General features: G+C 40.3%; 1 protein-coding gene across 3 annotated transcripts in view; it reads right to left on the bottom strand.

The window, feature by feature from the left end:
• The window catches only part of C7 (complement C7), a 53056-nt gene that overhangs the window by 4070 nt on the left and 25374 nt on the right, over positions 1-23612 (bottom strand). Inside the window, exons 9-17 of one of the 3 annotated variants that reach the window (XR_005986786.1) lie at positions 21656-21769; positions 17495-17661; positions 14781-15009; positions 12275-12446; positions 10895-10982; positions 8075-8207; positions 5840-6031; positions 1317-1407; positions 611-815 (exon numbers count right to left, since the gene is read on the bottom strand). Coding sequence is in view for 1 of the 3 variants with exons in the window: in XM_041748607.1 (XP_041604541.1) it covers positions 1317-1407; positions 5840-6031; positions 8075-8207; positions 10895-10982; positions 12275-12446; positions 14781-15009; positions 17495-17661; positions 21656-21769 (1186 nt within the window). In the remaining 2 variants the exon portion in view is untranslated. Of the gene's footprint in view, positions 1-610; positions 816-1316; positions 1410-5839; positions 6032-8074; positions 8208-10894; positions 10983-12274; positions 12447-14780; positions 15010-17494; positions 17662-21655; positions 21770-23612 lie in introns of all 3 variants that reach the window. The other 2 variants (XR_005986787.1, XM_041748607.1) reach the window with 2 other exon arrangements.

Raw genomic sequence — 23612 nt, 5'->3', positions numbered from 1 at the left:
ATGAGTCAAGTACAGTTGACCTTCCAGCAACACTGGTTTGAACTGCACCACAGGTCCACTTTTACAGGCTTTGTTTTGATATAGACAGTACTATAAATGTATTTTCTCTTCCTTATCATTTTCTTAATAGCATTTTCTTCTCTCTAGATTATTTTATTATAAGAATACAGCATATGACACATATAACATAGAAAATATTTATGTTATTGGTAAGGCTTCCGGTCAATAGTGGTTAAATTTTGGAGGAGTCAGAAGTTATATGTGGACTTTTGACTGTGCAGGGGGTTCAGCACCCCAACTTCTGGGTTGTTCAAAGGTCAACTATGATTAGTCAGTACATTTGTGTTTTGATTCTTAACCTTAAAGATGACCAGTAGATCTGGGGGCCCAAGTATCTCCCATTTGCCTCTCCAGATTCACTCTCCACTCTCCCCCTGCTGCCAAGAAGGCTGACACTATGAGCCACATCCACGGACTTCCTATCCTCTGGCTTTGGGTGCGTTTGATCAATGGCAGGAGATTGGAGGGATGTTCAGTGCCCTGGCTCACTGCAAGGAGGGTATCTCTGAGGTCCCTAAAATGAGAGACTAAGCTCTTCCTCAGCTCCCACCTGCACAGAGTCTTCTCTGTCTCCAGCTTTGCATAAGAGCCCCTCTCATCGCTCCAGGCCTGGGCGCAGATATGTAGCCTGGCTGTTAGCAGTCCAGAAGTACTGCCTCGTGGCATCAGTTTCCTTCACGCTGCCCACACTTCTGTAAACAGTCCCACTAGGAAACCTCTTCTTGTCCTACTGCAATCATACCATCTGTATCCACCTAGGACCAGATCACAGACATCTAGTACCTACTTCAGAAGTCCACCTACAGCGGAGTGATTTCAGGTTGGGTGTCATTCTTACAATGCACATCTAGAGGCACAGACATTTCAAGAATGGGAAAAGCAGCACTTGTATCTGTTGGTACACTGCATTGAGAGTTTATATTTCAAGGGAATTTCAACCCTAATCTCCTCAAGCTCTAAATCCTCAAGTGACAGTGTTTTCCTTTTCCTCCATCTCGTGTATAAAACAAGCAGTGCCTGAGTCCTTCAGCCTTTCTCTAGACGGAATAGAACACAGCTTTAACACCGCTGGTTGTCAGCCCCCATGACCCAGGCAAATAACAGACAGCAGATGGACCAGGTTAAAACGCAAACAACTATCCTTAACCCTTGGTCAGCAACACCTTCCATCTAACAGAGACTAGCATCCACCAACACATTTTTTTAAAAATCTTGAATAAAATAAAACAGAGAGAGGCGAGCAAAGAAGAGCTTACCCACATTCATAGGGCATTTTACAAACACATCTTGAATTCTGCAGTTTCTCCCAGCGCTGACATTTAGGCCCTGCTGGTATCAAAGGAACATCTGGAAGAAAAGGATGAGGGAGATACAATCATTAGAAGAGCTTCTTTGTCGTAAACAAAATGTTATTTTAATTGTTGAACTGGGTTTCTGTAATATTTTCAACTGCCACAAATTTGTACAGTCAAAAAACAAAGCTTTTTAAAGCATTTTATGGAAGACAGAGTGTTCCTAGGAGAACCCTACAAATAATGTCATTGTTAGCACTTCCTACTGTGTGAGCATTTACTATTGTGATATTTAATCCTCCTTAATAAATGCCCACTTCAGGTTAAAGAAACTAAGGGCCAGAAAAGTTAAGAAACTGGTGCTAGTTCATACGTTTAATAGATTGGCCAAGCCAGGATTTAAGTCCATGTTTGTCTGAATTCAAGGCCAGTGGAGCAGGCTCCCTTTCATCAAGAAGTTGGTATTTATAAACTGTTGTTTGGAACACATTTGCCCACTCTGTAGTGGAACAGAAAGCAACACAATGTGACCTGTACATGGAGAACTCCCTGGTACCCCAAGATCTATAATAATCTCTCACATGTAAATGTCTAACTGGGGATCCCTGGGTGGCGCAGCGGTTTGGCGCCTGCCTTTGGCCCAGGGCGCGATCCTGGAGACCCAGGATCAAATCCCACGTCAGGCTCCCGGTGCATGGAGCCTGCTTCTCCCTCTGCCTGTGTCTCTGCCTCTCTCTCTGTGTGTGTGTGACTATCATAAAAAAAAAAAAGTCTAACTGGTCTCCCTTCAATGGTGAGTAAATATCTAGAGATATTTACATTAATAAAACCCTTTCCATTGCTTTGTGTTTTCTACAAACTGCTCAAAATCAACCATCTTCCTATTTTTATAAGAAAACACCTTAGGTCCAGCTTACAAGAGCTTAATTTGACTGCCATCCCCCCAGCCATCCCTGATTACAAGGTGAATGACCTAAAACATCCTGTTTTTTCCACCTCCTGCCAGCTTCATGACAATGAAATTCAGGGACATATATTTTCCCAACATAAAATGGCCACATATAAAATGGCCTCATAAAAATGGCCACAATGTGAAGCATAGCGTTCCATGTCCAGCAACATCTGTAATGAATACTCATTCTTTAAACACTTCCCTTTCAAAGTTTATCCTAAATGCAATGTAGTATTCTGAATTGGATCCTGAATTGGATATAGTGAAAAAAACCAGTGATATATAAAGAAAATCTGGACTTTAGTCAATAGTATTACACTAATATTAGCGTCTTAGTTAACCCACTAAATTATGTCAAGGTATATGAGATGTTTATATTATAAGAACATGGTAAAGGGTATATGGAAACTATATTTGCAACTTTTCTGAAAACTAATATTATTCCGAAATAAGATGTTTTTAAAGATGGTGTTATCTAGGGGGCACCTGGGTGACTTAGTCGGTTAAGCATCCAACTCTTGATTTCACCTCATGATCTCAGGGTCGTGAGATCAAGCCCTGCCTCAGGCCGCCTTATTTAGCAGATTCTCTCCCTCTCCCTCTCCCTGTCCCTCTGCACCCCCTCTGCTAAAGCAGCAACAACAACAATAACAACAACAAAAAGATGGTGTTATTTAAAACAGTGCTTCTCAACCAGGGGCAATTCACCAATGTCCAGAGACATTTTTGGTTATCCACTTACAGGTATCTAGTAAGTAAAGACCTGGGATGCTGCTAAACATCTTACAATGCACAGGACAGATTCCCACAACAAAGAATTACCAGTCCAAAATTCTAATAGTGTTAAGGTTGAGAAAGTCTAATCTAAATGTACCAAAACCAAGGTTCAATGATAAAGTCATATAAATGAGTTCTGCATTATGCAGAAGTTTATTTGCCAAAGACAAAGGTGGGAATATGGAAAGAAGATGGTCAAAGGATCCAAAATTCCAGTTATAAGATAGATGGGTACTGAGGATGTAATGTGCAACACGAAGACGATACTTAACACCGCTCTATGATATATAGGTAGATTTTTGGGAGAGTGGATCCTGAGATTTCTCATCACAGGGAGAAATTTTCTTTTTTTCTTAATTGATTTTTAGTGAGATGATGGATGTTAACTGGACCTGATGTGGTAAGCATTTCACAATAGATGTAAATCAAACCATCATGATGTACACCTTGAGCATCTACAGTGATCTACATCAATGATTTCTCAATAAAACTACAAAAGACATTTTTTAAAACTTTATTTACTAACCATTCATAAGAATGAAATTTTAGGGATCCCTGGGTGGCGCAGCGGTTTGGCGCCTGCCTTTGGCCCAGGGCGCGATCCTGGAGACCTGGGATCGAATCCCACATTGGGCTCCCGGTGCATGGAGCCTGCTTCTCCCTCTGCCTGTGTCTCTGCCTCTCTGTCTCTCTCTGTGTGACTATCATGAATAAATAAATAAAATCTTAAAAAAAAAAAAAGAATGAAATTTTAGATTTTAAATGTTTTCTAGAAGTTATTATAATTTCTTTATGAAAAATCACTGGTAGAATTAGCTAGATGAAAGACCTTTGTATTTAAGAACACAGCTTTGTTGGGCACCTGAGTGGCTCAGTGGTTGAGCGTCTGCCTTTGGCTCAGGTCGTGATCCCAGGGTCCTGGGATTGAGTCCTGCATCAGACTTTTTGCAGGCAGCCTGCTTCTCCTTCTGCCTATGTCTCTGCCTCTCTCTCTCTCTCTCTCTCATGAATGAATAAGTAAAATCTTAAAACAAAACAAAACAAAAACATAGCTGCGTTATCTTCATATATGTTTATGAGACTGCATTCTGATGGAGGAAGGGATAAATGAGTAGTTGGTGTTTAATGAGTAGAGAGTTTCAGACTGGGAAGATGAGAAAGTTCCAGAGATGGATGGTGATGATCGTTGCACAATAATGGGAATGTACTTAATGCACTGAACTGTACATTTAAAAATGGCTAAAATGATAAATGTAATGTCTGTTTTACTACAATAAAAATAAAAAGACTCCTGATACAGCAGGTATTTTAAAACATCAGTTTTGGAGGCTGACAAACCGGGTTTCTTTTTTTTCACCTGTAATAGGCTTATTTTAAGGGAAGTTACTATTATTATTCATCATGTCTTCAAAAAAACACACAGGCCTGAAAAATATCCTTAATTAAAACTTTAATAGAATTTGCTACTGAGTAGGGGAAAATTCATACTGAATTGTGCTACAAAAGGACTGAAGCAGACATTTTAGAAAGACAAGTATATAATATCTCATTTGGAATAAAAGAGCAACCTCATCAAGTGTACATTGTTCTCTTTAATTTTAGAATTCCTGGTACAGGCCCATAACTTCAAATATCCCTGATAAATTCATATTTATGCTTCAGTGCAGTAGAAAACAAAGCACTTGTCTCTGCTGTGGACCTTTGACAGCTAATGAACATGGAACCAATGTGGTGGGCACTCTGCTGGCCACGCCGCCCTCCCTTTCTGTCATCAGGGTCTATATTTAACACCAACAGCCTATGTCCACCATCAGCCACAGAGGCCTCTATGCAGCCTGCCCTCCCTTCAGTTGTAACCATCTAACTCATCTGACAGTATCACTCACAGATTCTAGTACTTCATCCTCACTAAAAAAGGCAAATCTTAGCATTGAATTAAAAGTCATACACCAGAAAATAAGAATACCATATACCAAAATAAGAATAATGGAATATAAGTGAGTTTTCCCTCCTTCCTGTCTTTTAATTGTCACAAATATGTATTTTCCATTTATTTTTTAAATACGTTTAAAATGTAAACAAAGAAGAAACTGGAGGCTATTTTAAAAACAAACCCATCCTACCTTAAATACCCCTAAAAAGAAATAGTTTGCTTTCTAAATCTCTTCTTATTGTAGCTTCTTAAAAGACCATTTTAATTTGCCTGGTGTTCAAAAATACTGGATTTTTGGATTTCCACTATTAAGACCAACTTCACAAACCCCAGCACTTTGCTTTCAATAACTTCGGCTTTGCAGTGTTAAATGTAAATGCTTTTAAATTTTCTATTTCAATAATGCTAATAAACTCTCTGAAAGCTCAGGAATGAAACATACAGAATTTTTTATAAATTTTCATCTCAACTCTGTATTTAATAAAAGTACCTTTAAAATTTTTAGGAAAAAAAACAGAAATTATTTTTGAAAAAGCCTTTATATTCTTGGCACCAAAACAGATACAAAGCTAATTTTCAATAAGAAGGATTTAAGTTTGTTTCAGAATCACCAGAATTCTTGCCTTGCCTTGCATTCCATGAGTCTATCTGTGTCATGTGAAAAAAAAAAAACTGTTACCCAGTCTATGAACTGACCTTCCCGTAGAAGGGCAAAGAGGGAAGGAATGATTCACAGTATGTCCATCCAGGGCCATAAAAGACCACCACAAGGAGCCTCACTCACCTGAGTGCAGGTGTCCTTGGACAGATCTATGAGCTATTCACCTTTTTTCACACACTGAACGTTCTTCATGTCAGGACTCCACTTAAGGCTGGATCCACAGAGAAACGCTGAAGGACCTTCTAAGGACATGCCACCTGAACAGGAAATGGTCACCTTTTCACCAACTCCATAGAAAGGTTTGTGGGGATGACTCTGTATGCCATCCTTCAATGGAGGTAGAACACAGGCAATTTCTAAAAATAAAAGAAAACAGAATACAAGGATCATTGCTTTCCTAAGTCATCTTTTCTTAAATGATAGCTTCCAATAATGCTAATATACATGCTCTGCTTTTTTTCATATTAGAAGACAAAGAGGAAGAGGTAAGTTCACTCCTAGAATGCCCTGAAAGACATGTCCCATAGTGCCTGGCATGTCATTGACCAATGAAAGACTAAAGACCAAAACAATCCCCATTCTCCATCCCGGCCCTCAAAGCTATGTGACAATTTAAAATGAATCATCTTTATAAACAGAGTCCCAAAGCCCAGGCTGCTGTTAAAACCAGACTTTTCACAGCTGCCACTTATCTTTTTGGTCTTGAAGTCCCACCAGAATTTTCCCAGGAACTCTGTTCATTTGCATATCATTAAGCATACATCCAATTAGATATTTTTACTATCTGAAAGTCTTAAAGAACCACCTTTAATCTTGCAACCGTACAAGTATTAAATATCTTTGGTTTTCCATCTCTACTCTTTCTCACTCGATTACATTCATTATCTCAAATCTTCTACTTGAGAAAACAGCAAAGAGAAAAATGAGAAACATGCAGAGTTATGGGAAGCAAGTCAGAATTTATGATTCAAAAAAAAAATCTTGGCAACCTCTCTAATGGACTTTGGACAGTATTCTACAAAATATTGCTCTGTTTCTGTACCATTTCCATCAGAAACTCCATTCATTCATTAATTCAAAAACAACATCTACTAAGTGTCTATATTTAGCCAAGTATGTTGTGTGCTGCTGGGGATGTGACAAGATACAAATCTACAACGTTTGGTAATACCTTTCTCCTTGATGTATTTGTGGTTTGAAAAAAAAATGTTTGAAGTCTGCTAAACTAAGGAGGAACTGCTGCTCAGAGGCTGAAAAATGGATAGAGTTTTTAAGAGTCTTATAGGGTTAGGGAACTAAGAGTTAGAGTCTAGTCCCATCACAAAGGAGAACCTAGGAAGAAATCCCAGACTTTCTATTGAGATCCCTTAATGGCTACACACTAGGAATAAAAGTAAACAGGACATAAAACAGCCTCACTGCTTGCCAGAAACAAAAATCAAATCTTTTCTAGAGGAAGAGAACGTCATCTAAAACCTCAAATTATTCCCTTATTTTTTTACACATAAAGTCTGGCATTTAATCAAAACTAATCTAACATTTAAAAGGCCAAGAATTAACCAAAATCCCCCCAGAAGACAATAGCAAACTGCCCACAGCAGGTCCAGATTATGGGATTAACAGCCACGGACCTTGAAAAAACTGTTATTAACAAGTTGGGAAAAAATTAAATGACAAGGTGCAGGATCTCAACAGAGAATAAGAAAATATAGAAAAGTGGATAAATGAAATACCTAGGATTGGAAAATGAAATTAAGAACTCAACAGAGTTCTTAAAAGCAGATTAATACAACTGTACAGAGAATTAATAAACTGGAAGGTAGACCAATAGAAAATATTTAGAATGAAACAGAGAGAGAGGGAAAATTATGTAAAACAAAGAAAAAAATATACGTAATATACACAATCTAAAAAGTACATCATCTGTGTTTCACGAGAAGTGAGCAAGAATGGGACAAAGGCAATGAGGACACAGTGGCCAAGAATTTCCTAAAATTGGCAGAAGACATTAAAGAATAGATTCAAGAAGTGCTTCGAATATCAGCCAGGGTAAAGACAAAGAAAATCACACCTAGGGACATCACAGTGGAGGTGCTTCTGAAACACAAGGACCGGGAAAAAAATAGAAATTCTCAAAAGTAGCCAAACATAAGATTTTCAACCAGAAACAGTGAGACTCGGAGTACAGTAAAATGTGCCTTCCCAACAGGAGCACTATCAACTAGAGACTGCTGAGGGCTTTTTCAAGACACAACTGAAACTTGAACAGGAGCATATGAGCCTCTCTGGAAAGGGAGGTCAAGACACGGGCCACACAGTGAGCAATGATTCATCTTGATTCATTCTCTTCCACATTATTCTCTCATCTTAAGTTATATGCTACAGCCAAGGCCACTCACTTTGACAACGCATTTCCCCAACAAGCCACTGTAAATCATCTCCACATCTGGCTACAGGGTCTCCAATAAGAGAATATCCTTCATTGCAAGTGTATACTACATTAGTCCCAACAGGAAACATGGCACCTTCATCCTAAACAGAAATAAAAGAGAGATAGAGAGAAAAAAGTATGTCTATTTTGCATTAACAGAACATTTCTCTAGATATATTTGGCCTATAAATCATGTCTTCTATTAATCATCAGGCAAACTAAGTTCAAATAACTAATTTAGAAAATCGTCTTTAAAAACATTTTTCCCTCGATGGTCCTACCCAACCCTTGCACTACCATTAGTTGAAATAAACCCATTAACACCACTGTCCTATAATTTATTGATTACCCCCGAAACACCAAGCACTATACTAAGCATTTTACTAAAATAACTTTAGTGGACACTACCCAAGTCACTTCTTTCCCCCTACTTTTCAGGAAAATACACTTTGTTATCAGATTTTGGAAAAGTACTTGTCAGTCAGTTCTTTTTAGAGAGATGTCATGGGCTGTTCATTGGTAATACTGCCTAATAAGAGCCAGTAAGAACAGATAGGAATGTTCAAACCCTATCAGCACATTCATGAGAGTTAAGGTTTCTCACTGATGACTTTTAGGGAAACCATAGTGCTGATCTTCTCTCATCCCACCCTCCAGCCCCCACCCTGTAAGGGCAGTGCTTCTGGGGCTGGGCCAGATTCAGGGACATGGCATTAGCCCAAGATGCCAGGAGGTGAGATTTCACAGTGAAGCAAGGAAGAATTTGAAGTCTGAGACTGAAGGATGTAATCATGCTCTTCTCTTCGTCCTTTCCTCATCCTTCAGGTTCTCTGCCACGCCAGGGGTGGTGGTGAAGAACATCGACCTGGGGGAGGGCTGAAAGCCGGACCTGTTCCGCTCCCGGCAGTAGAACAAAATTCCATGATGCCATTTTCTTCTTGCTGTCAGTCCTGGACCAAGTTGGCTCCATCATGGGAGTTGGTAGGAAACAGAGGACCCAGGTTACTACCAAGGTTTGAAGAAAATGGGGAAGGATATTTGATTTGCTTTAAGTCCCTAGGCCTTCCTTTGTCTTGCAAAGGGGACTGCTATAAGGGGAAATTGGGCTCAACAGTGCCCAAACTTGACTCTGTATCAGAACCACTAGTAGCAATTCAAAAAAAGGGGGTGGGGGGCACCTGGGGGGCTCAGTTGGTTAAGTGTGTGACTTCAGCTCAGGTCATGATCTGACAGTCCTGGGATGGAGCCCCATGTCAAGCCCCCTGCTCAGGGGGGAGTCTGCTTCTCCCTATCCTTCTGCCCCTTCTCTGTGTTCTCTCTCTCTCTTTCTCTTTCTCTCTCATAAATAAATAAATAAATAAATAAATAAATAAATAAATACTTTTTAAAAAAGACAATTCTCAGGCTTTACCCTAAACATACAGAATGAGAAAGAAGAAGAAAGAAAGAAAGATGAGGGGCAAGCAGCAATCTCTGTTGTTAAGTTTCCTGGGTGACTATGTTGTAGCCCATCTGTAGCGCAGTGTTCAGGAGTCAGGGGTTCCAAACCCAGGAGTTTGGGACAGCAGTTCAGAATTTGCTAACTATACAAGTTTACTTGGTGTTGCTCTCCAAGCCTTCAGGAATTTCATGGATTGTGGGAGCTGTATTGGAACATCTGACTGTTAGAGCTGCTGGATTCATTCTCCTCTCTCTCTCTCTCTCTCTCTCTCTCCACACACACACACACACACACACACACACACACACCTTTTCCATTTCCCAACAGTACCTGTATTTGGAGAATCTTCGACAAAATGTCAGTGAGTGTATGTTTAAGGTCCTGGAATTTTAGGGGCAAATCCTTCATGGAGAAAGCAAGGCTGACCATACTGAGAGGGTCCTGCTGCACAGTATCTCCTATGTGAGCCAGGAAGACACTTCACTGGGGCTTTGGGGCCAAAGTCTCATCATAACAAGCAGCAAGAAAAATATGCATTAATATGGCCCCAAAGTAAAAAAAACAAAAAAAAAAAAACAAAAAAAATTCCCCTAGAACGACAAGTGGTAGATGACTTGTGTTCCTTCCTGAAGAAGAAAATTGCCCAAAGTATCATGACCCATATCTCACCAACACTGGCAAAATGTCTTACTGGCTTCTGGAATAAACCCAATATTTCATCCCAAACCCCATATTTATGAAAAAAAAAATTTTAAAGACATTTTTTCAGGGTGCCTAGTTGGCTCAGTCAGTTGGACATCTGCCTTCGGCTCAGGTCATGAGCATGGGGCTCCATACTCAGCAGGGACTCTGTCTCCCTCTCTCCCTCTGCCCCTGGCTTGTATACTCTTTCTCTCTCTCTCTTCTTTCTTTCTCTCTCTCTCTCTCTTTTGCTCACTCACTCTCAAATAAATAAATAATAAAATCTTTTTTAAAAAGGACATTTTTCAGTGGCAAGAATAAAATTCTCCTTGTTGAAGATCTTGCTTATGGATTCCTATTTTAGCGTCCAGAATGGAAATGTTCAGCAGCCCTCTGGCATGATTACATTTCTAATTTCACTGGGCAGCAGTATTGATTTACCTTACCACAGAAGATCTACTGCCTTCTGCAGAATTCTAATCACCTTGGGCCAAAGAAGAAAAGTCACGAACTAAAACCCTCACCACTAAAAGGACAATGCACATATAAACTATTTTTAGCTCTGTTTCATATGGAAGAAGGAAACAGATTATGACATCAGTAGAGAGAGAGTCCTTGGAGCAGAGAGTATATGTAAAGGAAAGCAATATATCTTTCATAACCAACTTGAACAAATCCATCTTTCAAGGCAGGAGGTGATGGACAGAATTCTTTTGGAACCAAAGACAAAGGAAAACAATGTGGTTCAATCAACCTGAAAAGTAAAGGAAACATAATTAATGTGATGGATTTCCACAGTATGATAAATATTTTGCAGCACACTGAATTTTTCATGTACATCTGAAGGGACTCCGTTCACATAAATACACTGATGCAATTGCCATTTTCAAAATCGGTATCTGATCATGTCCTGTAGTAGAGAACTCAAACATGAACTCAAGCTTCCAAAACATAGCTAGTAAGTCAGCAGTATGAAGAACAAAGAAGAAAGAAAAGGAAATAAAAGTCATTGGTCAACACACCTACTTTGTATGATTTCTAGAGGTCACCTGTCTCAGACCTGCTTTTTCCCCTGCTGTCTGGATTTGAAACGCCCTTAACAGAATTAAATCTGTATTAAAAATAAGGTAGGGCAGCCCGGGTGGCTCAGCGGTTTAGCTCTGCCTTCAGCCCAGGGTGTGATCCTGGAGACCGGGGATGGAGTCCCATGCATGGAGCCTGCTTCTCCCTCTGCCTGTGTCTCTGCCTCTCTCTCTCTCTCTGTCTCTCATGAATAAATAAAATCTTTAAAAAAAAAAATAAGATAATAACGGGCACCTGGGTGACTTACTTAAGTGTCTGCCTTCCCCTCAGGTCATCATCTTGGATTCCCTGGGGGTCAAGCCCCACATCTGGCTCCCAGCTCAGCAGGGAGTTTGCTTCTCCCTCTCCCTCTGTGCCCCCCACCCCCATCTCCCCACTTCTTCTCTCTCTTGCTGGATGGTTCTCTCAAATAAATAAATCTTTTTTTTAAGTAAGGCAATAACAGTTAGTGATCCTGCAAGAGAGGTTACACAAAAATAATAACTAGTTTTGATTGAGCATTTACTATGTGGTAGACACCCTGGCAGTTGCTCCACGAATGTGCATTATCTCAATTCAATTCACAGTGACCTTAAGAGCTAAGAAAGAAAACAAAGGCTCAGAAAGGCTGAATGACTTGTCCAAGGTTATAAAGCAATAAATGTCAGGGCTGCATTCATGCTGTAGTCAGCTAGGCTCCTACAGTCATGCTCTCTCTATCACCCAGCCGGTAGGGAGCAGATCTGCTTGATGCCACAGCTGCTCCGACCCCCTTGGCCAGGCGGCCTCTGAGTTACTCAGTCAGGAAAACGTGAAACACACAAGTGCTCGTGGACCACACACGTCTCCCTCCTTCATCTGACCCCACTGCCAAGGGCAAAGGAGTCACTGATGATTAATTTCTGAATCTTTAGTCGCTGCAAATCGCTTACTGCAGAGGGCGCTGTGCTCTCTGCAATTGCCAGGAACCCTGGTGGCCATTACCTCAAATGCTGCAGCTCCTCATCCTCACAGGGGCTGCTTTCCCGTGGTTCTCCAATACAGGATTGCCCACCCTCACTGGGTGGTGGGTTATTGCATTCTCGACGCCTTGTTTTCTTCCCTTGAACACAGGGGGTCCAAGAGGACCAGCAACTCCAACCCCCATCCACCCCTCCTGTAAGATAAGAGAGAGGCTGTTCAGAAAGCACTTGGAGAAGATTTCAGAGTTTAGTGCTGAGCTTCCTGCTCAGGCAGTTGTTGGCAGAGGGGACAATCTGGGCACTCACTACCTTCAGGACATCTTCTACAATGACCAGAGTATCTCTGCACATCGTCTAGGTTTGTCCATGTTAAGGCTGCATTAACCAATCTCTTGCAATAATAATAATATCTTAAATTTGTTTACTATTTTGCAACTGTTTCAGAGCACTTTTACATACATTCAACCCTTCGTTTACTTCTCACAAGAATGAATCCAGATGGGCAGGAGATCTGTCACCCATTCTCTGTTGATACGTATGGAATCTAAGACAAGGTGGTTAAATGCCATGCCCAGTGCTAAAACAGCTGCCAAGAGACACGTCCAGACAGCAACATGGTCTTATGGCTGGGTCTGGGCTCCTCTCATTACACCAGTTTCTATTGTGAACATTTCTATTGTAGAAGCAGTGATTGGGCATGAGAAGGACATAATCTACCGGGTATTCCAGACTGCCGACCTCAGAGCTGGCACCGCACAAAATGAGGAAGTGCATACATAGGAGAAATGCTGTTGCCTCCTGTCAACATCCTTCAATCTGCAGGCACTTACTTGGCCCAGCCTGGCCATCTTCCAACTCAGGGCCAATTCACCACTAACAGTGCTTTTACTATTTTCCCCCAACATATTCCTTGGGGGAGGCAAGAGAGAACTTGCACTATATTCTAAGAACTTGGCTTTCCTAGTTAGAAACTGATCTCAGAACCATGCCCCAAAGCATTACTTCCTGATGATGGATGTGTTTCCTGCTCTGTAGCTATTTCTACTGTGTAGACTGCACCCCTCTATTTACCCTCTCCCCTCCACTCGGCAGCCACTCTTCAGTATCACACACACCAAAAATAAACTAATTTGGTAATATTTTCCCATGAGTTCCTTTATGCTTTCTTACAGAATCAGCAATTGAGTTAATAAAGTAGTTCCCTGAGCATACCAACAGAGGGTGATAACAGCTTGATATATCGATCGCTACCCCGACCCTTACCAGCAGGGGGAGCTTCCATTTTATCAAATTACAGGAAATCCAAGCCATGAAGAAATGAAATCAAAGCGGTGGAATTTCAATTTACCAGACAGGCCACTTGGGAAGAGAATTAGAGGTAAGGATGCCTTCTTGATGCTTGTCTATAAGCAACTATAGTTTAGTCATCATGTATTCATTCATTCATTAAACATTTATTAAGTGACTTCTATGAATCAAGCCCTGTTGGGCTCCGGGAATAAAAAAAAGGAATCACGGTTCTGACTTTAAGCAATGAACTTTCTAGAGGAGAGAGATATATAAATAAATACAACATTACCTCATGCTTTGTCTACTCATGAAGTCATTCTCACATAGATCTGTACAAAAGTGCTTATAGTACCAAGAATTCAGTTGAGCACATTCAGCAGATGTTCAAAAGCATTTGTGAATAATTGATTGATGGAACACAATACAAAATAGAAAGATATTTCAAAGAGCTTGCTGTCAGAAAGGCTAAGCTATGCATACACAAGCTCCACAGACCTATGTTACAATAAATCCTTAAGGACATGACTTTGGAAGGACAGAGGTGTTTTAAGCATTAACCTATTCCAATGGAGAATGGAGGCCAGGGTGGGTCTGCAAATTAAGACAGGACAATGGAGAAACCCCTGGGTGGCTCAATCGGTTGAGCTTTTTTTTTTTTTTTTTTTAAGATTTTATCTATTTATTTGAGAGGGAGAGAATGACACGAGCAGGGAAGGGGCAGGGGGAGAAGCAGATTCCCTGCTGAGCAGGGAGCCCAACAGACTCAGAGCTCCATCCCAGAACCCCAGGATCATGACCTGAGCCAAAGGCAGATGCTTAACTGACTGAGTCACCTGGGCACCCTAAGTGTCCAACTCTTAATTTCAGCTCAGGTCATGATCTCAAGGGTCATGAGATCAAGCCCCACATCGGCTCCATGCTCAGTGAGAAATCTGCTTGGGATTCTCTCTCTCTCTCTCTCTCTCTCTCTCTTTCTCTCTCTCTCTCTTCCTCTCCCTCTGCTGGTCCCCACCCCCATCTCTCAAATAAATAAATAAATCTTAAAAAATAGAAAGATGGAAAAACAGAGACAGCAGAGGACCTTGACCCAGTAGCTAGGACCCAGAAGTGGAATAAGAAGGGTGATACTAAATTAAAATCCCCATACACAAAGAAGCACAACCTCAGGAGCCAGATGGAAAGAGTATTTCCCTTTTCTCTGTGTCCAGCAATAACTAGCAAAAATTCAGCACACTGACCTGCTTCATTTCCTACAAGGAATCCTTGCTCACAAGCCACACCAAATGTATATGGTTTGCAATGGCACTGACATTGGGTCCCCTCAACGGTGGCAATGCCACCATTTTGGCAAGGTCGGCAATGGCAGGGGTCAAATTCATCCAGATATTCCTCAAGAGCTCGCTTCAGGTAGAGTCTTTTCACGGAGGCACAAGGTACTTCCTTTACCAGCTCATACAAAGGTGTCAGCTATACAGATAAAGATATCATGGTCAGTAATCAGGGTTTTATGCAAGAATACTTTTTTTCTGGCATTTAGGCTCAATCCCCATTAGGATAAAATGAAAGGCTACTCTTAATGTTAATTCCAATTATTTCTTGTTCAAATAAAAAAAAAGAAATTCACTTTCTTTGCAAGGCAAAAGGACAAATAGGAATGAATAGGGAAGGAATTATTTTATATCTCACACGAAATTTTTCAAAACCAACAGGACCTTCATTTTCTAGTTACTGAAAGATTATTTTGAAGGCAGTACATTTCCACCCTTGCAGGGGACAGAAGACAGGGAAACACACTTAAATTACAGTGAAGAAGCAAGTGCAAATAAATTCACAATGAAATATCCTGACTCTAAGAGACTTAGCATGTCTCTTAGTGGAGATTGTGACTATTTTTCCCTGAAGAAATTTAAAACAGATAGACATAATTGCTCTGTGCTGAACATGTCCGATGAAAAGCAACTTGGAAACCCTAGATGTGCTGGCTAAGCTTTAACAATCTGCTCTCCTAACGAAAAAAAAAATGTTCCACTTTGTAGCATTTGCCAATTTCTGCAGTAGAAGAACTCTCCTCATGGCCAATTTCAGGTTGTCACTGTGATGCCAATGACCATGGAGTTGGGAAGACCTAAGCACCATCTGGCTCTTGTGAAGGCCCGTCCGCGCTGGCTGCAGCACACCACTGCGAGTCAAGACTCAGCCACGTTCCCCTCCATCTCTGCCTGGCCTTACACTGCAGCTTGAAATAATTGACTGGATGGCATTGTGCGGACATACACCTATAATAAGTTAGCACAGCTGTGACTGTTACAGTCTGATGTGGAGAAGAGCAGAGTTGAGAATGAGAAGGAATGTCTGTTTCCTCCTAATCCACGATTTCGAATTTTTCAAGATGTGTTATGGGGCACTGGCATTGAAAGTAGGTCATCGTGAATATCGGTGGTGGTGCTCTGTGATAAGACCTCCTCGGAAAAACTACCCTCCTCCCTCCACCCTTATTCAGAGGCAAGTGGGTGTGTGTGGGGTTAGGAGGGTGCTCAAGGAGCTGGTGTGATATGGGGCTTTATAAAATGTATCCAGGTCAAAAAAAAAAAAAAAAAATGTATCCAGGTCAAGTTTCACCTGGGACTCTGCTTGACTCCCATGATATGGAATAGACTATAGAATCAGTTCTGCTACAGCATTTGTTTTGAAAATGTGAATTTGTTGGGACGCCTGGGTGGCTCAGTGGTTGAGCCTCGGCCTTCAGCTCAGGGCCTGATTCCGGGACCGGGGATGGAGTCCCACACCCGGTTCCCCGCAGGGAGCCTGCTTCTCCTTCTACCTGTGTCTCTGCCTCTCTCTCTCTCTCTCTCTCTCTCTGTCTCTCTCTGTCTGTGTCTCTCATGAATAAATAAATAAAATCTTTTTTTTAAAAATGTGCATTTGTTCCATGGAGACAGATGTATTAGGAACCACTCTGAGTACATTGCAGATTTTGCATTTTCTTACATACACTTTCATCCACAAGAAAAACCAGGTGAACCCAGAAAAGTGGACACAACTGACCTGAGATAGGAATACACAAAATGCACACAAACACACACTCCAAACATCCATCCAGTTCAGTGTCTGTGTAATGAACTACACCGGTCCATGTCTGGTGCTACAACTATCATCTAGCAGTTTCTACGATCATCCAAAGGCTCTAGCCCTTTCTTCCTCCAGCAAGCTGCAAGTCTTTTTCCAGGAATCGCGCCCCATTAGTGCAGCATATGCACTCCTTAACAATTGAACACATATAAAACTGCACTGTGGTTTTTACTGATGCCTGTCTTTTTTTTTTTTTTTATTGAGCGTCAAAGATCAAGTTTTTTAGTTTTACGTCCTTAACCCCATTTTCCCCACACCCCAGGTAGTGTTTATTTGTGCAATCCTGCCTAGCTCTCTGATTTTTAGGAGCACATATGTTGCATTATAAAAGAAGTGACTGCATCCACAAAACATCCTAAAATTCTGCCGGCCGAATTTGTTCCATCTTTTTTTTTTTTTTTTTTTCGAATTTGTTCTATCTTGATGTATATGTCTCCGCCATGCCAGAGAAGGAAAAGATGACCTGATGAGACAGCAGACATGCCTAAATGCTTTCCTCTTACGAGAATCTATTCTTCTGAAGTAGAGACCAAGGAAAACATAATCAAATTTAGGTCAAAAGCTTACGATGCAAATTTTGTTATTAATTTCTCTTGGGATTTACAAGACATTTAACCTTTACAATTGAAATATGGACATACAAGATAATGAAGCCTCTGTTTCTCATTATTATGTATGCATTCACTGCACCATACAAAACATAATTGGGAGACAGAAAATGCTAATGAGGGCTGTCTCTGTTTAACCACCTTGATTTAATCTCATTTTCCCAGTGTGAATAAACATGCCTGCCTTGTGCTGCTTTCAACAGAGCAGGACATACCTTTTGTTTTATGACTTGGGGAAAACGAGTCACAGATTCTGCCCAGGAAGCATACCGCCCTTTGTTTCCAGCAGGATTGTCCAGCTGCAGCTTACTGAGGCCAGCCACGAAGTCTAAACTTCCCCCCTTGACATACGGGTCCCCTCGCACCATATTGCCTTGAGTTCCTACGCAAGGAGAAATCAGATAAATTAGATCAGGATGCTCAAACAAAACCAAAAGGAGACTATAAAAGTGAAAAGTCTATCAAGTACTAAAACACAACCCATCCAGCTTTTTTATATTCTGGGAAAGGAAGAACTATGGAGACAGTAAGAAGACCCATGAGTAAGAAGACCCATGATTGCCAACAGTAGTGGATGGGAGGAAGAGTACATAGGTGGAGCACGTTGGATGTTTAGAGCCGTGAAATTGCTCAGTATGATACTACATGGTGGATATATGGTATTAGACATCTGTCCACACCCAAAGAATGTACAACACCAAGGCTGAACTCTAACATAAACTATGGACTCCGGGTGATCATGACGTGTCAATGTAGGTTCACCAACTGGAACAAATGTTCCATTGTGGTGGGGAATGGACAGTGGAGAGGCCTTAGTTTCTGACAGGGGTGTACAGAAATCCCTTGTCCCTTTTGCTCAGTTGTGCTGTAAACCTAAAACTACTCTTAAAAATGTCTATTAGAGGAAAAAAGAAGGGGCACCTGACTGGCTTAGTGGATGGAAAGTTCAACTCTTGTTTTCAGCTCTCGTCATGATCTCAGCATTGTGGGATACAGCCCCAAGTCAGGCTCTGTGCTCAGTGCAGAGTCAGCTTGGGATTCTCTTGCTCTCTATCCCTCTGTTTGCTCAACAGCAAATTTATTTTAACAAATTTATTTGTTTATTCAAATAAATAAATAAATAAATCTTAAAATAAATAAATAAAATCTTAAAAAAAAAGAAAAAACACAATCATTACCTGACAGTAGATGATATTAGGGAATTATTGTTCATATTCTTTTTTTTTAAGATTATATTTATTTATTCATGAGAGACACAGAGAGAGAGAGAGAGAGAGAGGCAGAGACACAGGCAGGGGGAGAAGAAGGCTCCATGCAGGGAGCCTCACATGGGACTCGATCCCGGGTCTCAATGATGACACCCTGGGCTGAAGGCAGCGCTAAACCGCTGAGCCACCCGGGCTGCCCTATTGTTCATATTCTTAATGTTCTTGGTATTATAAGAGCATAGGAGACTGCCAAGCTTCTTAGAAAATATATGCATATATTTTGGGATGAAGCATCATGAAATTTACTTCCAAATTTTTCAAATAAGATTACAAATATTTTAAATATATAATATTTATGTTATTAGATAATCCACGTTATAAATATTAAATGTAGATTATATAGCAAAATGTCATAATAATCATTACATATAAGAGGTGAGTATATGGGTATTTATTACTATGTTCTTTCTGTGTGTTGGAAAGTTTTCATAATAAAATAAGAGGGAAGTTCTGGAACACTAACAATAAGAAAAAAAAACTATTAACAGACATACATTAACACGTGCAAAGTGTTCTAAACAGTGAATATTAATTGAATTCTTTTCTTTTTTTTTTAAATTGAATTCTTTTCTGCATTTATGTGCCTTGTATGTTCAGAAATATTTTTGCCTCCATTTGTAATTGATTGATTTTTACACTAGAAATTCCTAACTTGCAGACCAGATTTGGGGTGATTTTCCATTCATTTCTTTTCTTTTTAAGATTTTATTTATTTATTCACAAGAGACACAGAGAGAGAGAGGCAGAGACACAGGCAGAGGGAGAAGCAGGCTCCATGCAGGGAGCCTGATGTGGGACTCAATCCCGGGTCTCCAGGATGACGCCCTGGGCTGAAGGCGGCGCTAAACCGCTGAGCCACCCAGGCTGCCCCCATTCATTTCTTTTAACTAAATTTTGCAATTTCTTAAAATTTTTCAAATTCAAAACTGTACACATTTATCAGAAATTATTAAAGCTTGATGTTTTTAATAAATTAGCTGAGTGCTTCCTCATCTTCATTGTTAGCTCTGCCCTTAATATGCAAACAGTCGCCCATAGAAGGCAGTGAATCACAATGTTCAGTTCCTCCACGACCTGAACCAGAACCACGTGGAGTGACTACACATTTCTGAGCTCCAGCATCTATGAAAGAACAGCTAGGTGGAAAGCCCTGGAGTCAGTATTTTAACAAGTTTCCCCCATAGTCTCGATGTATACTAAAGTTGGAGAAATCACTGCCTTCATTGGCACACCTGTTTATGAATTACAGATTCTAAGAAACCAGTTTTATTTTTTTTAAAGATTTATTTATTTATGATAGACAGAGAGAGAGAGAGAGGCAGAGACACAGGAGGAGGGAGAAGCAGGCTCCATGCCCGGAGCCTGATGTGGGGCTTGATCCCGGGACTCCAGGATCGCGCCCTGGGCCAAAGGCAGGTGCCAAACCACTGAGCCACCCAGGGATCCCCAAGAAACCATTTTTAATTTTATTTTTAAGCCTGTAGCCACTCTCTTCACACCTCAGTGAGCTCCCTGCTCCAGCTGGCCCTCTTCCTCCAGACAATGGACTTGTGTGACAATGAGGACTGTGAAGCCAGATGTCATGCCTTTGAATCTCATGTCTGACCCTTACCAACTGCGATCTTGGGCAACCTTTCTGTGACTCAGTGTCCCTGTCTGTATAATGGGAATATGAATAATACCTAACTCTTAGGTCAGAGGAATGTATTGGCTAATTTTTGTAAACCACTTAAAATTGTGTTGGGCACAAAGTAAATGCTACGTGTTAAACACCAAATTACATAAAGTCAGCGAGCAGCCTCCAGTCACGAGCCCAGTTGGTAACTGATGTCTACATGTTCACAAATCTCCCACTCTCATTTCTATTTCCAGATCACTATATTTCTATCTCTTTCAAAGACCTGTCCTCCTCCTTTGTCATGCCAGTTCCAGGAAGACAGGCATTTTCTCGGGCATGTCACTGCTTGTATCCCAATGCTTAGAACAAATCCCACTGCATACCACAGGCTCCATAAACAACTGGTGAAGGAAGTGAATGAGTAAATAAACCTGGTTTCACTCTTCTGTCTCCCTCCTTCCTGCAGTCATCTGCCAGTATCTTGAGAGTCCCTACTTCCTTGGTAAGAACTCTGGCACCTGGATCAGTCAATTCACCTTTGCCCCAATTTCTGCCATCACCCCAGGACAATTCAAACTCTAGCACCACTCAGTCCATTGCTACCACACTGAGAATCTCTTTATTGTAAGGCAAATATGTTGTAATCACCAAATTCAATGAAGAGTCTCTGGTCCTTCTCTTACTTAACTTCTCTCTAAGAATTTCTCTCTGTTGACCTCTCCTTCTCCTTTACTTTTAATGTTACTGATTTTTCCAAGCTTTTACTGTTTTTTTCTTTCTTTTGTTCCTTTTTTTTAAGTAGGCTCCCTACCCAGTGTGGGGCTCAAACTCAATGACCCTGAATTCAAGAGTTGCATGCTATACTGAATGAGCCAACCAGGTAGCTGTTTTCTGGTTCTTATCCTATCAGATTGTCCCTTCTCAGTCTCTCTTCTTTCTCTAAAACTTCCTTTGTAATCTTTCATTTAATCATTCCCTATATTAAATCCTTTAACAGCATCCCTCGTCATCAGAATGAAATCCAAATTCCTTAACATGGCATCTAGACAGAATTTAAATCAGTTTATTTTTCTAATTCTTTTTTCAATCCCTCAAAGAATAACACATCACCTTCCCCACTCCCTCACCCTCCAGCAGCAGCAGCAGCAGCATGCACCAAAAAATGCACTGAGCATCCATGTCAAAATGGAATTGAATCTTCTCCTGCTGGTGTCTTTTTTCTAGGCCTGATTGCCAATGTCATTGTATGGGAGAAAGTTGGTACACACTGACGACATATTTACAGTGCACAGGATATACCCAGTAAGCTTTCCACTCTGTATAACATCCCACCGCTATGACATATGAAAGAGAGATCAGAGGCAAAAATAATGAGATACATTTAAAAAATAGAACACCTGCTAAAATCTCAAAGGCCCTTAGAGGTCAGGAATTAACCACAAAAGAGGGATAGAGATTGGGCTTTAATGCAAATTTCCCCTCTTATTTACCTGAATCTGATTTTAAGACGTCTTCCAGCTTTTTGCATTTGTTCTCTGATGATGTATAAAATAAAAAATTGAACGTTGAGGCAGTACATTCCTTCATATCTACTGAACCAAGACCTGAGGAGAAAGTTTTAAAAGTGTTTAATTTCTGCATTTACTAAAGAGCCCTTTTGAAATACAGCCAGGTATGAGAATGGAGATAAGAGGTTATGTCCTACTATTGTGGCTATCTAATCAAGAGCAATATGATAGGGACATTTTCAAGTGCTCTAGAAGGGTCAAGGATCAGAAAAAGGAAAATTTGATTTTTGTTTTTAAACAAAATAATAGATACATGCATATACCTAGGAATGAAGAAGCGTCATATGTCTGAAACTTACTTTCAAATGCAAATTTTGGTTCCAATCATTTTTGATCAGAGAGGGGAGAAGATTGGGATGATTTCTACATGAAAACAGTGGAAGGAGCAGAAACTGAACACCCCAAAGAGTAATATCTTTGGCCCATTTGGTCAGCTACTCAGGCATAAAGCAAATCATTAAAAGTAGACATGCAATGGTCCCCATCCACCTACTGGAAACCCCAAAAGCTGGGTTCTGGTTCTACAATAATTGATTCCTAAAACCCTAGGTCTACTGCCTCAATCTCTCCATTTTAATATCTTTACTGTCTCTGGTTTCCAACATTTCCTTCCCATCACTCATAACCTTAGAATGTAACAATTTCTACTCATTATCAAGTGGAGTTTGGCAATACATTTTTTTTAAGAGAAGGATAGGAAATAATAAAGTGTGGAAATATATTTTTCTCATATAATTTTGCTAACTATACTGTAATAAACTCAGTATTTCTTTAAGAACAAGGTTATACTTAAGCAGTTTTGATTATATTTCAATTAGAACTTTTTGGAAGAACAGAAACTGCTCAAGAGTAAAATTTTTACTCAAAAGTTACTTTGACCAACTTGGAAAGCTTTTAAAAATTCTCTCCATTTCTTTTAAGTACTAAGGAAAAAAGGGGGAAGCAGTGAAGTTTATATCAAGCCACGTGCTGGATTAATTTTCCAGAGAAATACTGCCTTTGTTGTTGCTTTAAAAAACAAAAACAAAATTGTGTTGTACATTCATTTCCAACCAGGGAAGTTAAAAAAGTTCAAATTCTAGTTAAGGCTTATCAGTAAAAAATTAAGCCAAATGGGGGGGAAAAATAACCCAATGGACATAGAAAAATATTATAGTTCACCTACAAAGGAAGGTTACAAGATCTCCTCTGAATCTCATGTAATAAGTCTTACCCTCCTCCAAGGCCTGACTGAATAGAAAGATTCTGAAGAAATGATCAGGAACGGAGAACGGAGAAGGAAGTTTGGACATCGATGTAAGGAAAAAGTTGGGAAGGAGCAGGTTTGACTTGGAATATTAATAAACCAGAGCCAAAAGATCTTTGGAGAAAAATATTGGACACTGAGACACCACTCTCTCCCCTCCCACATGGGGACACCTGGTGAGGACTCTCCTCTATGAGATCAAAAAATCATGAACTGAGTGGCATGCACTGATTGTAACAAAAATTGGCAACAATTCTAGCAACAACATAACATAAGAAAAAGTTCAGCTGACTTTGGAGCCAATTAGACCTCATTACAATCTATATGCCCTTGGATGAGTCTCATCGTAACACTGAGTCTCCATTTCTCCATCTGTAAGACCAGAATTGGACTGGCCACCTCACTGAGTAGTAGTGAGGATCGTTGCTAACATATCTAACTTACCGTTGTAAGAAACCCATCCAGTAAATTTAAGCTATTATTACAAGAATTAGGTAGTAAACAAACCTGTGATATCCAGAGCAGATTTTTTTTTTTTTAAGGAATGTGAGTGATAATGAACAGAGGTAAACAAAATGCTTCTTTAAAACATTTTGACAATAAATAAATAAATAAATGAATGAATGAATAAAT

Source organism: Vulpes lagopus, chromosome 3 (assembly GCF_018345385.1).
Source record: "Vulpes lagopus strain Blue_001 chromosome 3, ASM1834538v1, whole genome shotgun sequence".
Taxonomy (NCBI): domain Eukaryota; kingdom Metazoa; phylum Chordata; class Mammalia; order Carnivora; family Canidae; genus Vulpes; species Vulpes lagopus.
Note: the sequence above shows the minus strand (reverse complement) of the source record. Positions and strands in the feature narration are given on the sequence as shown.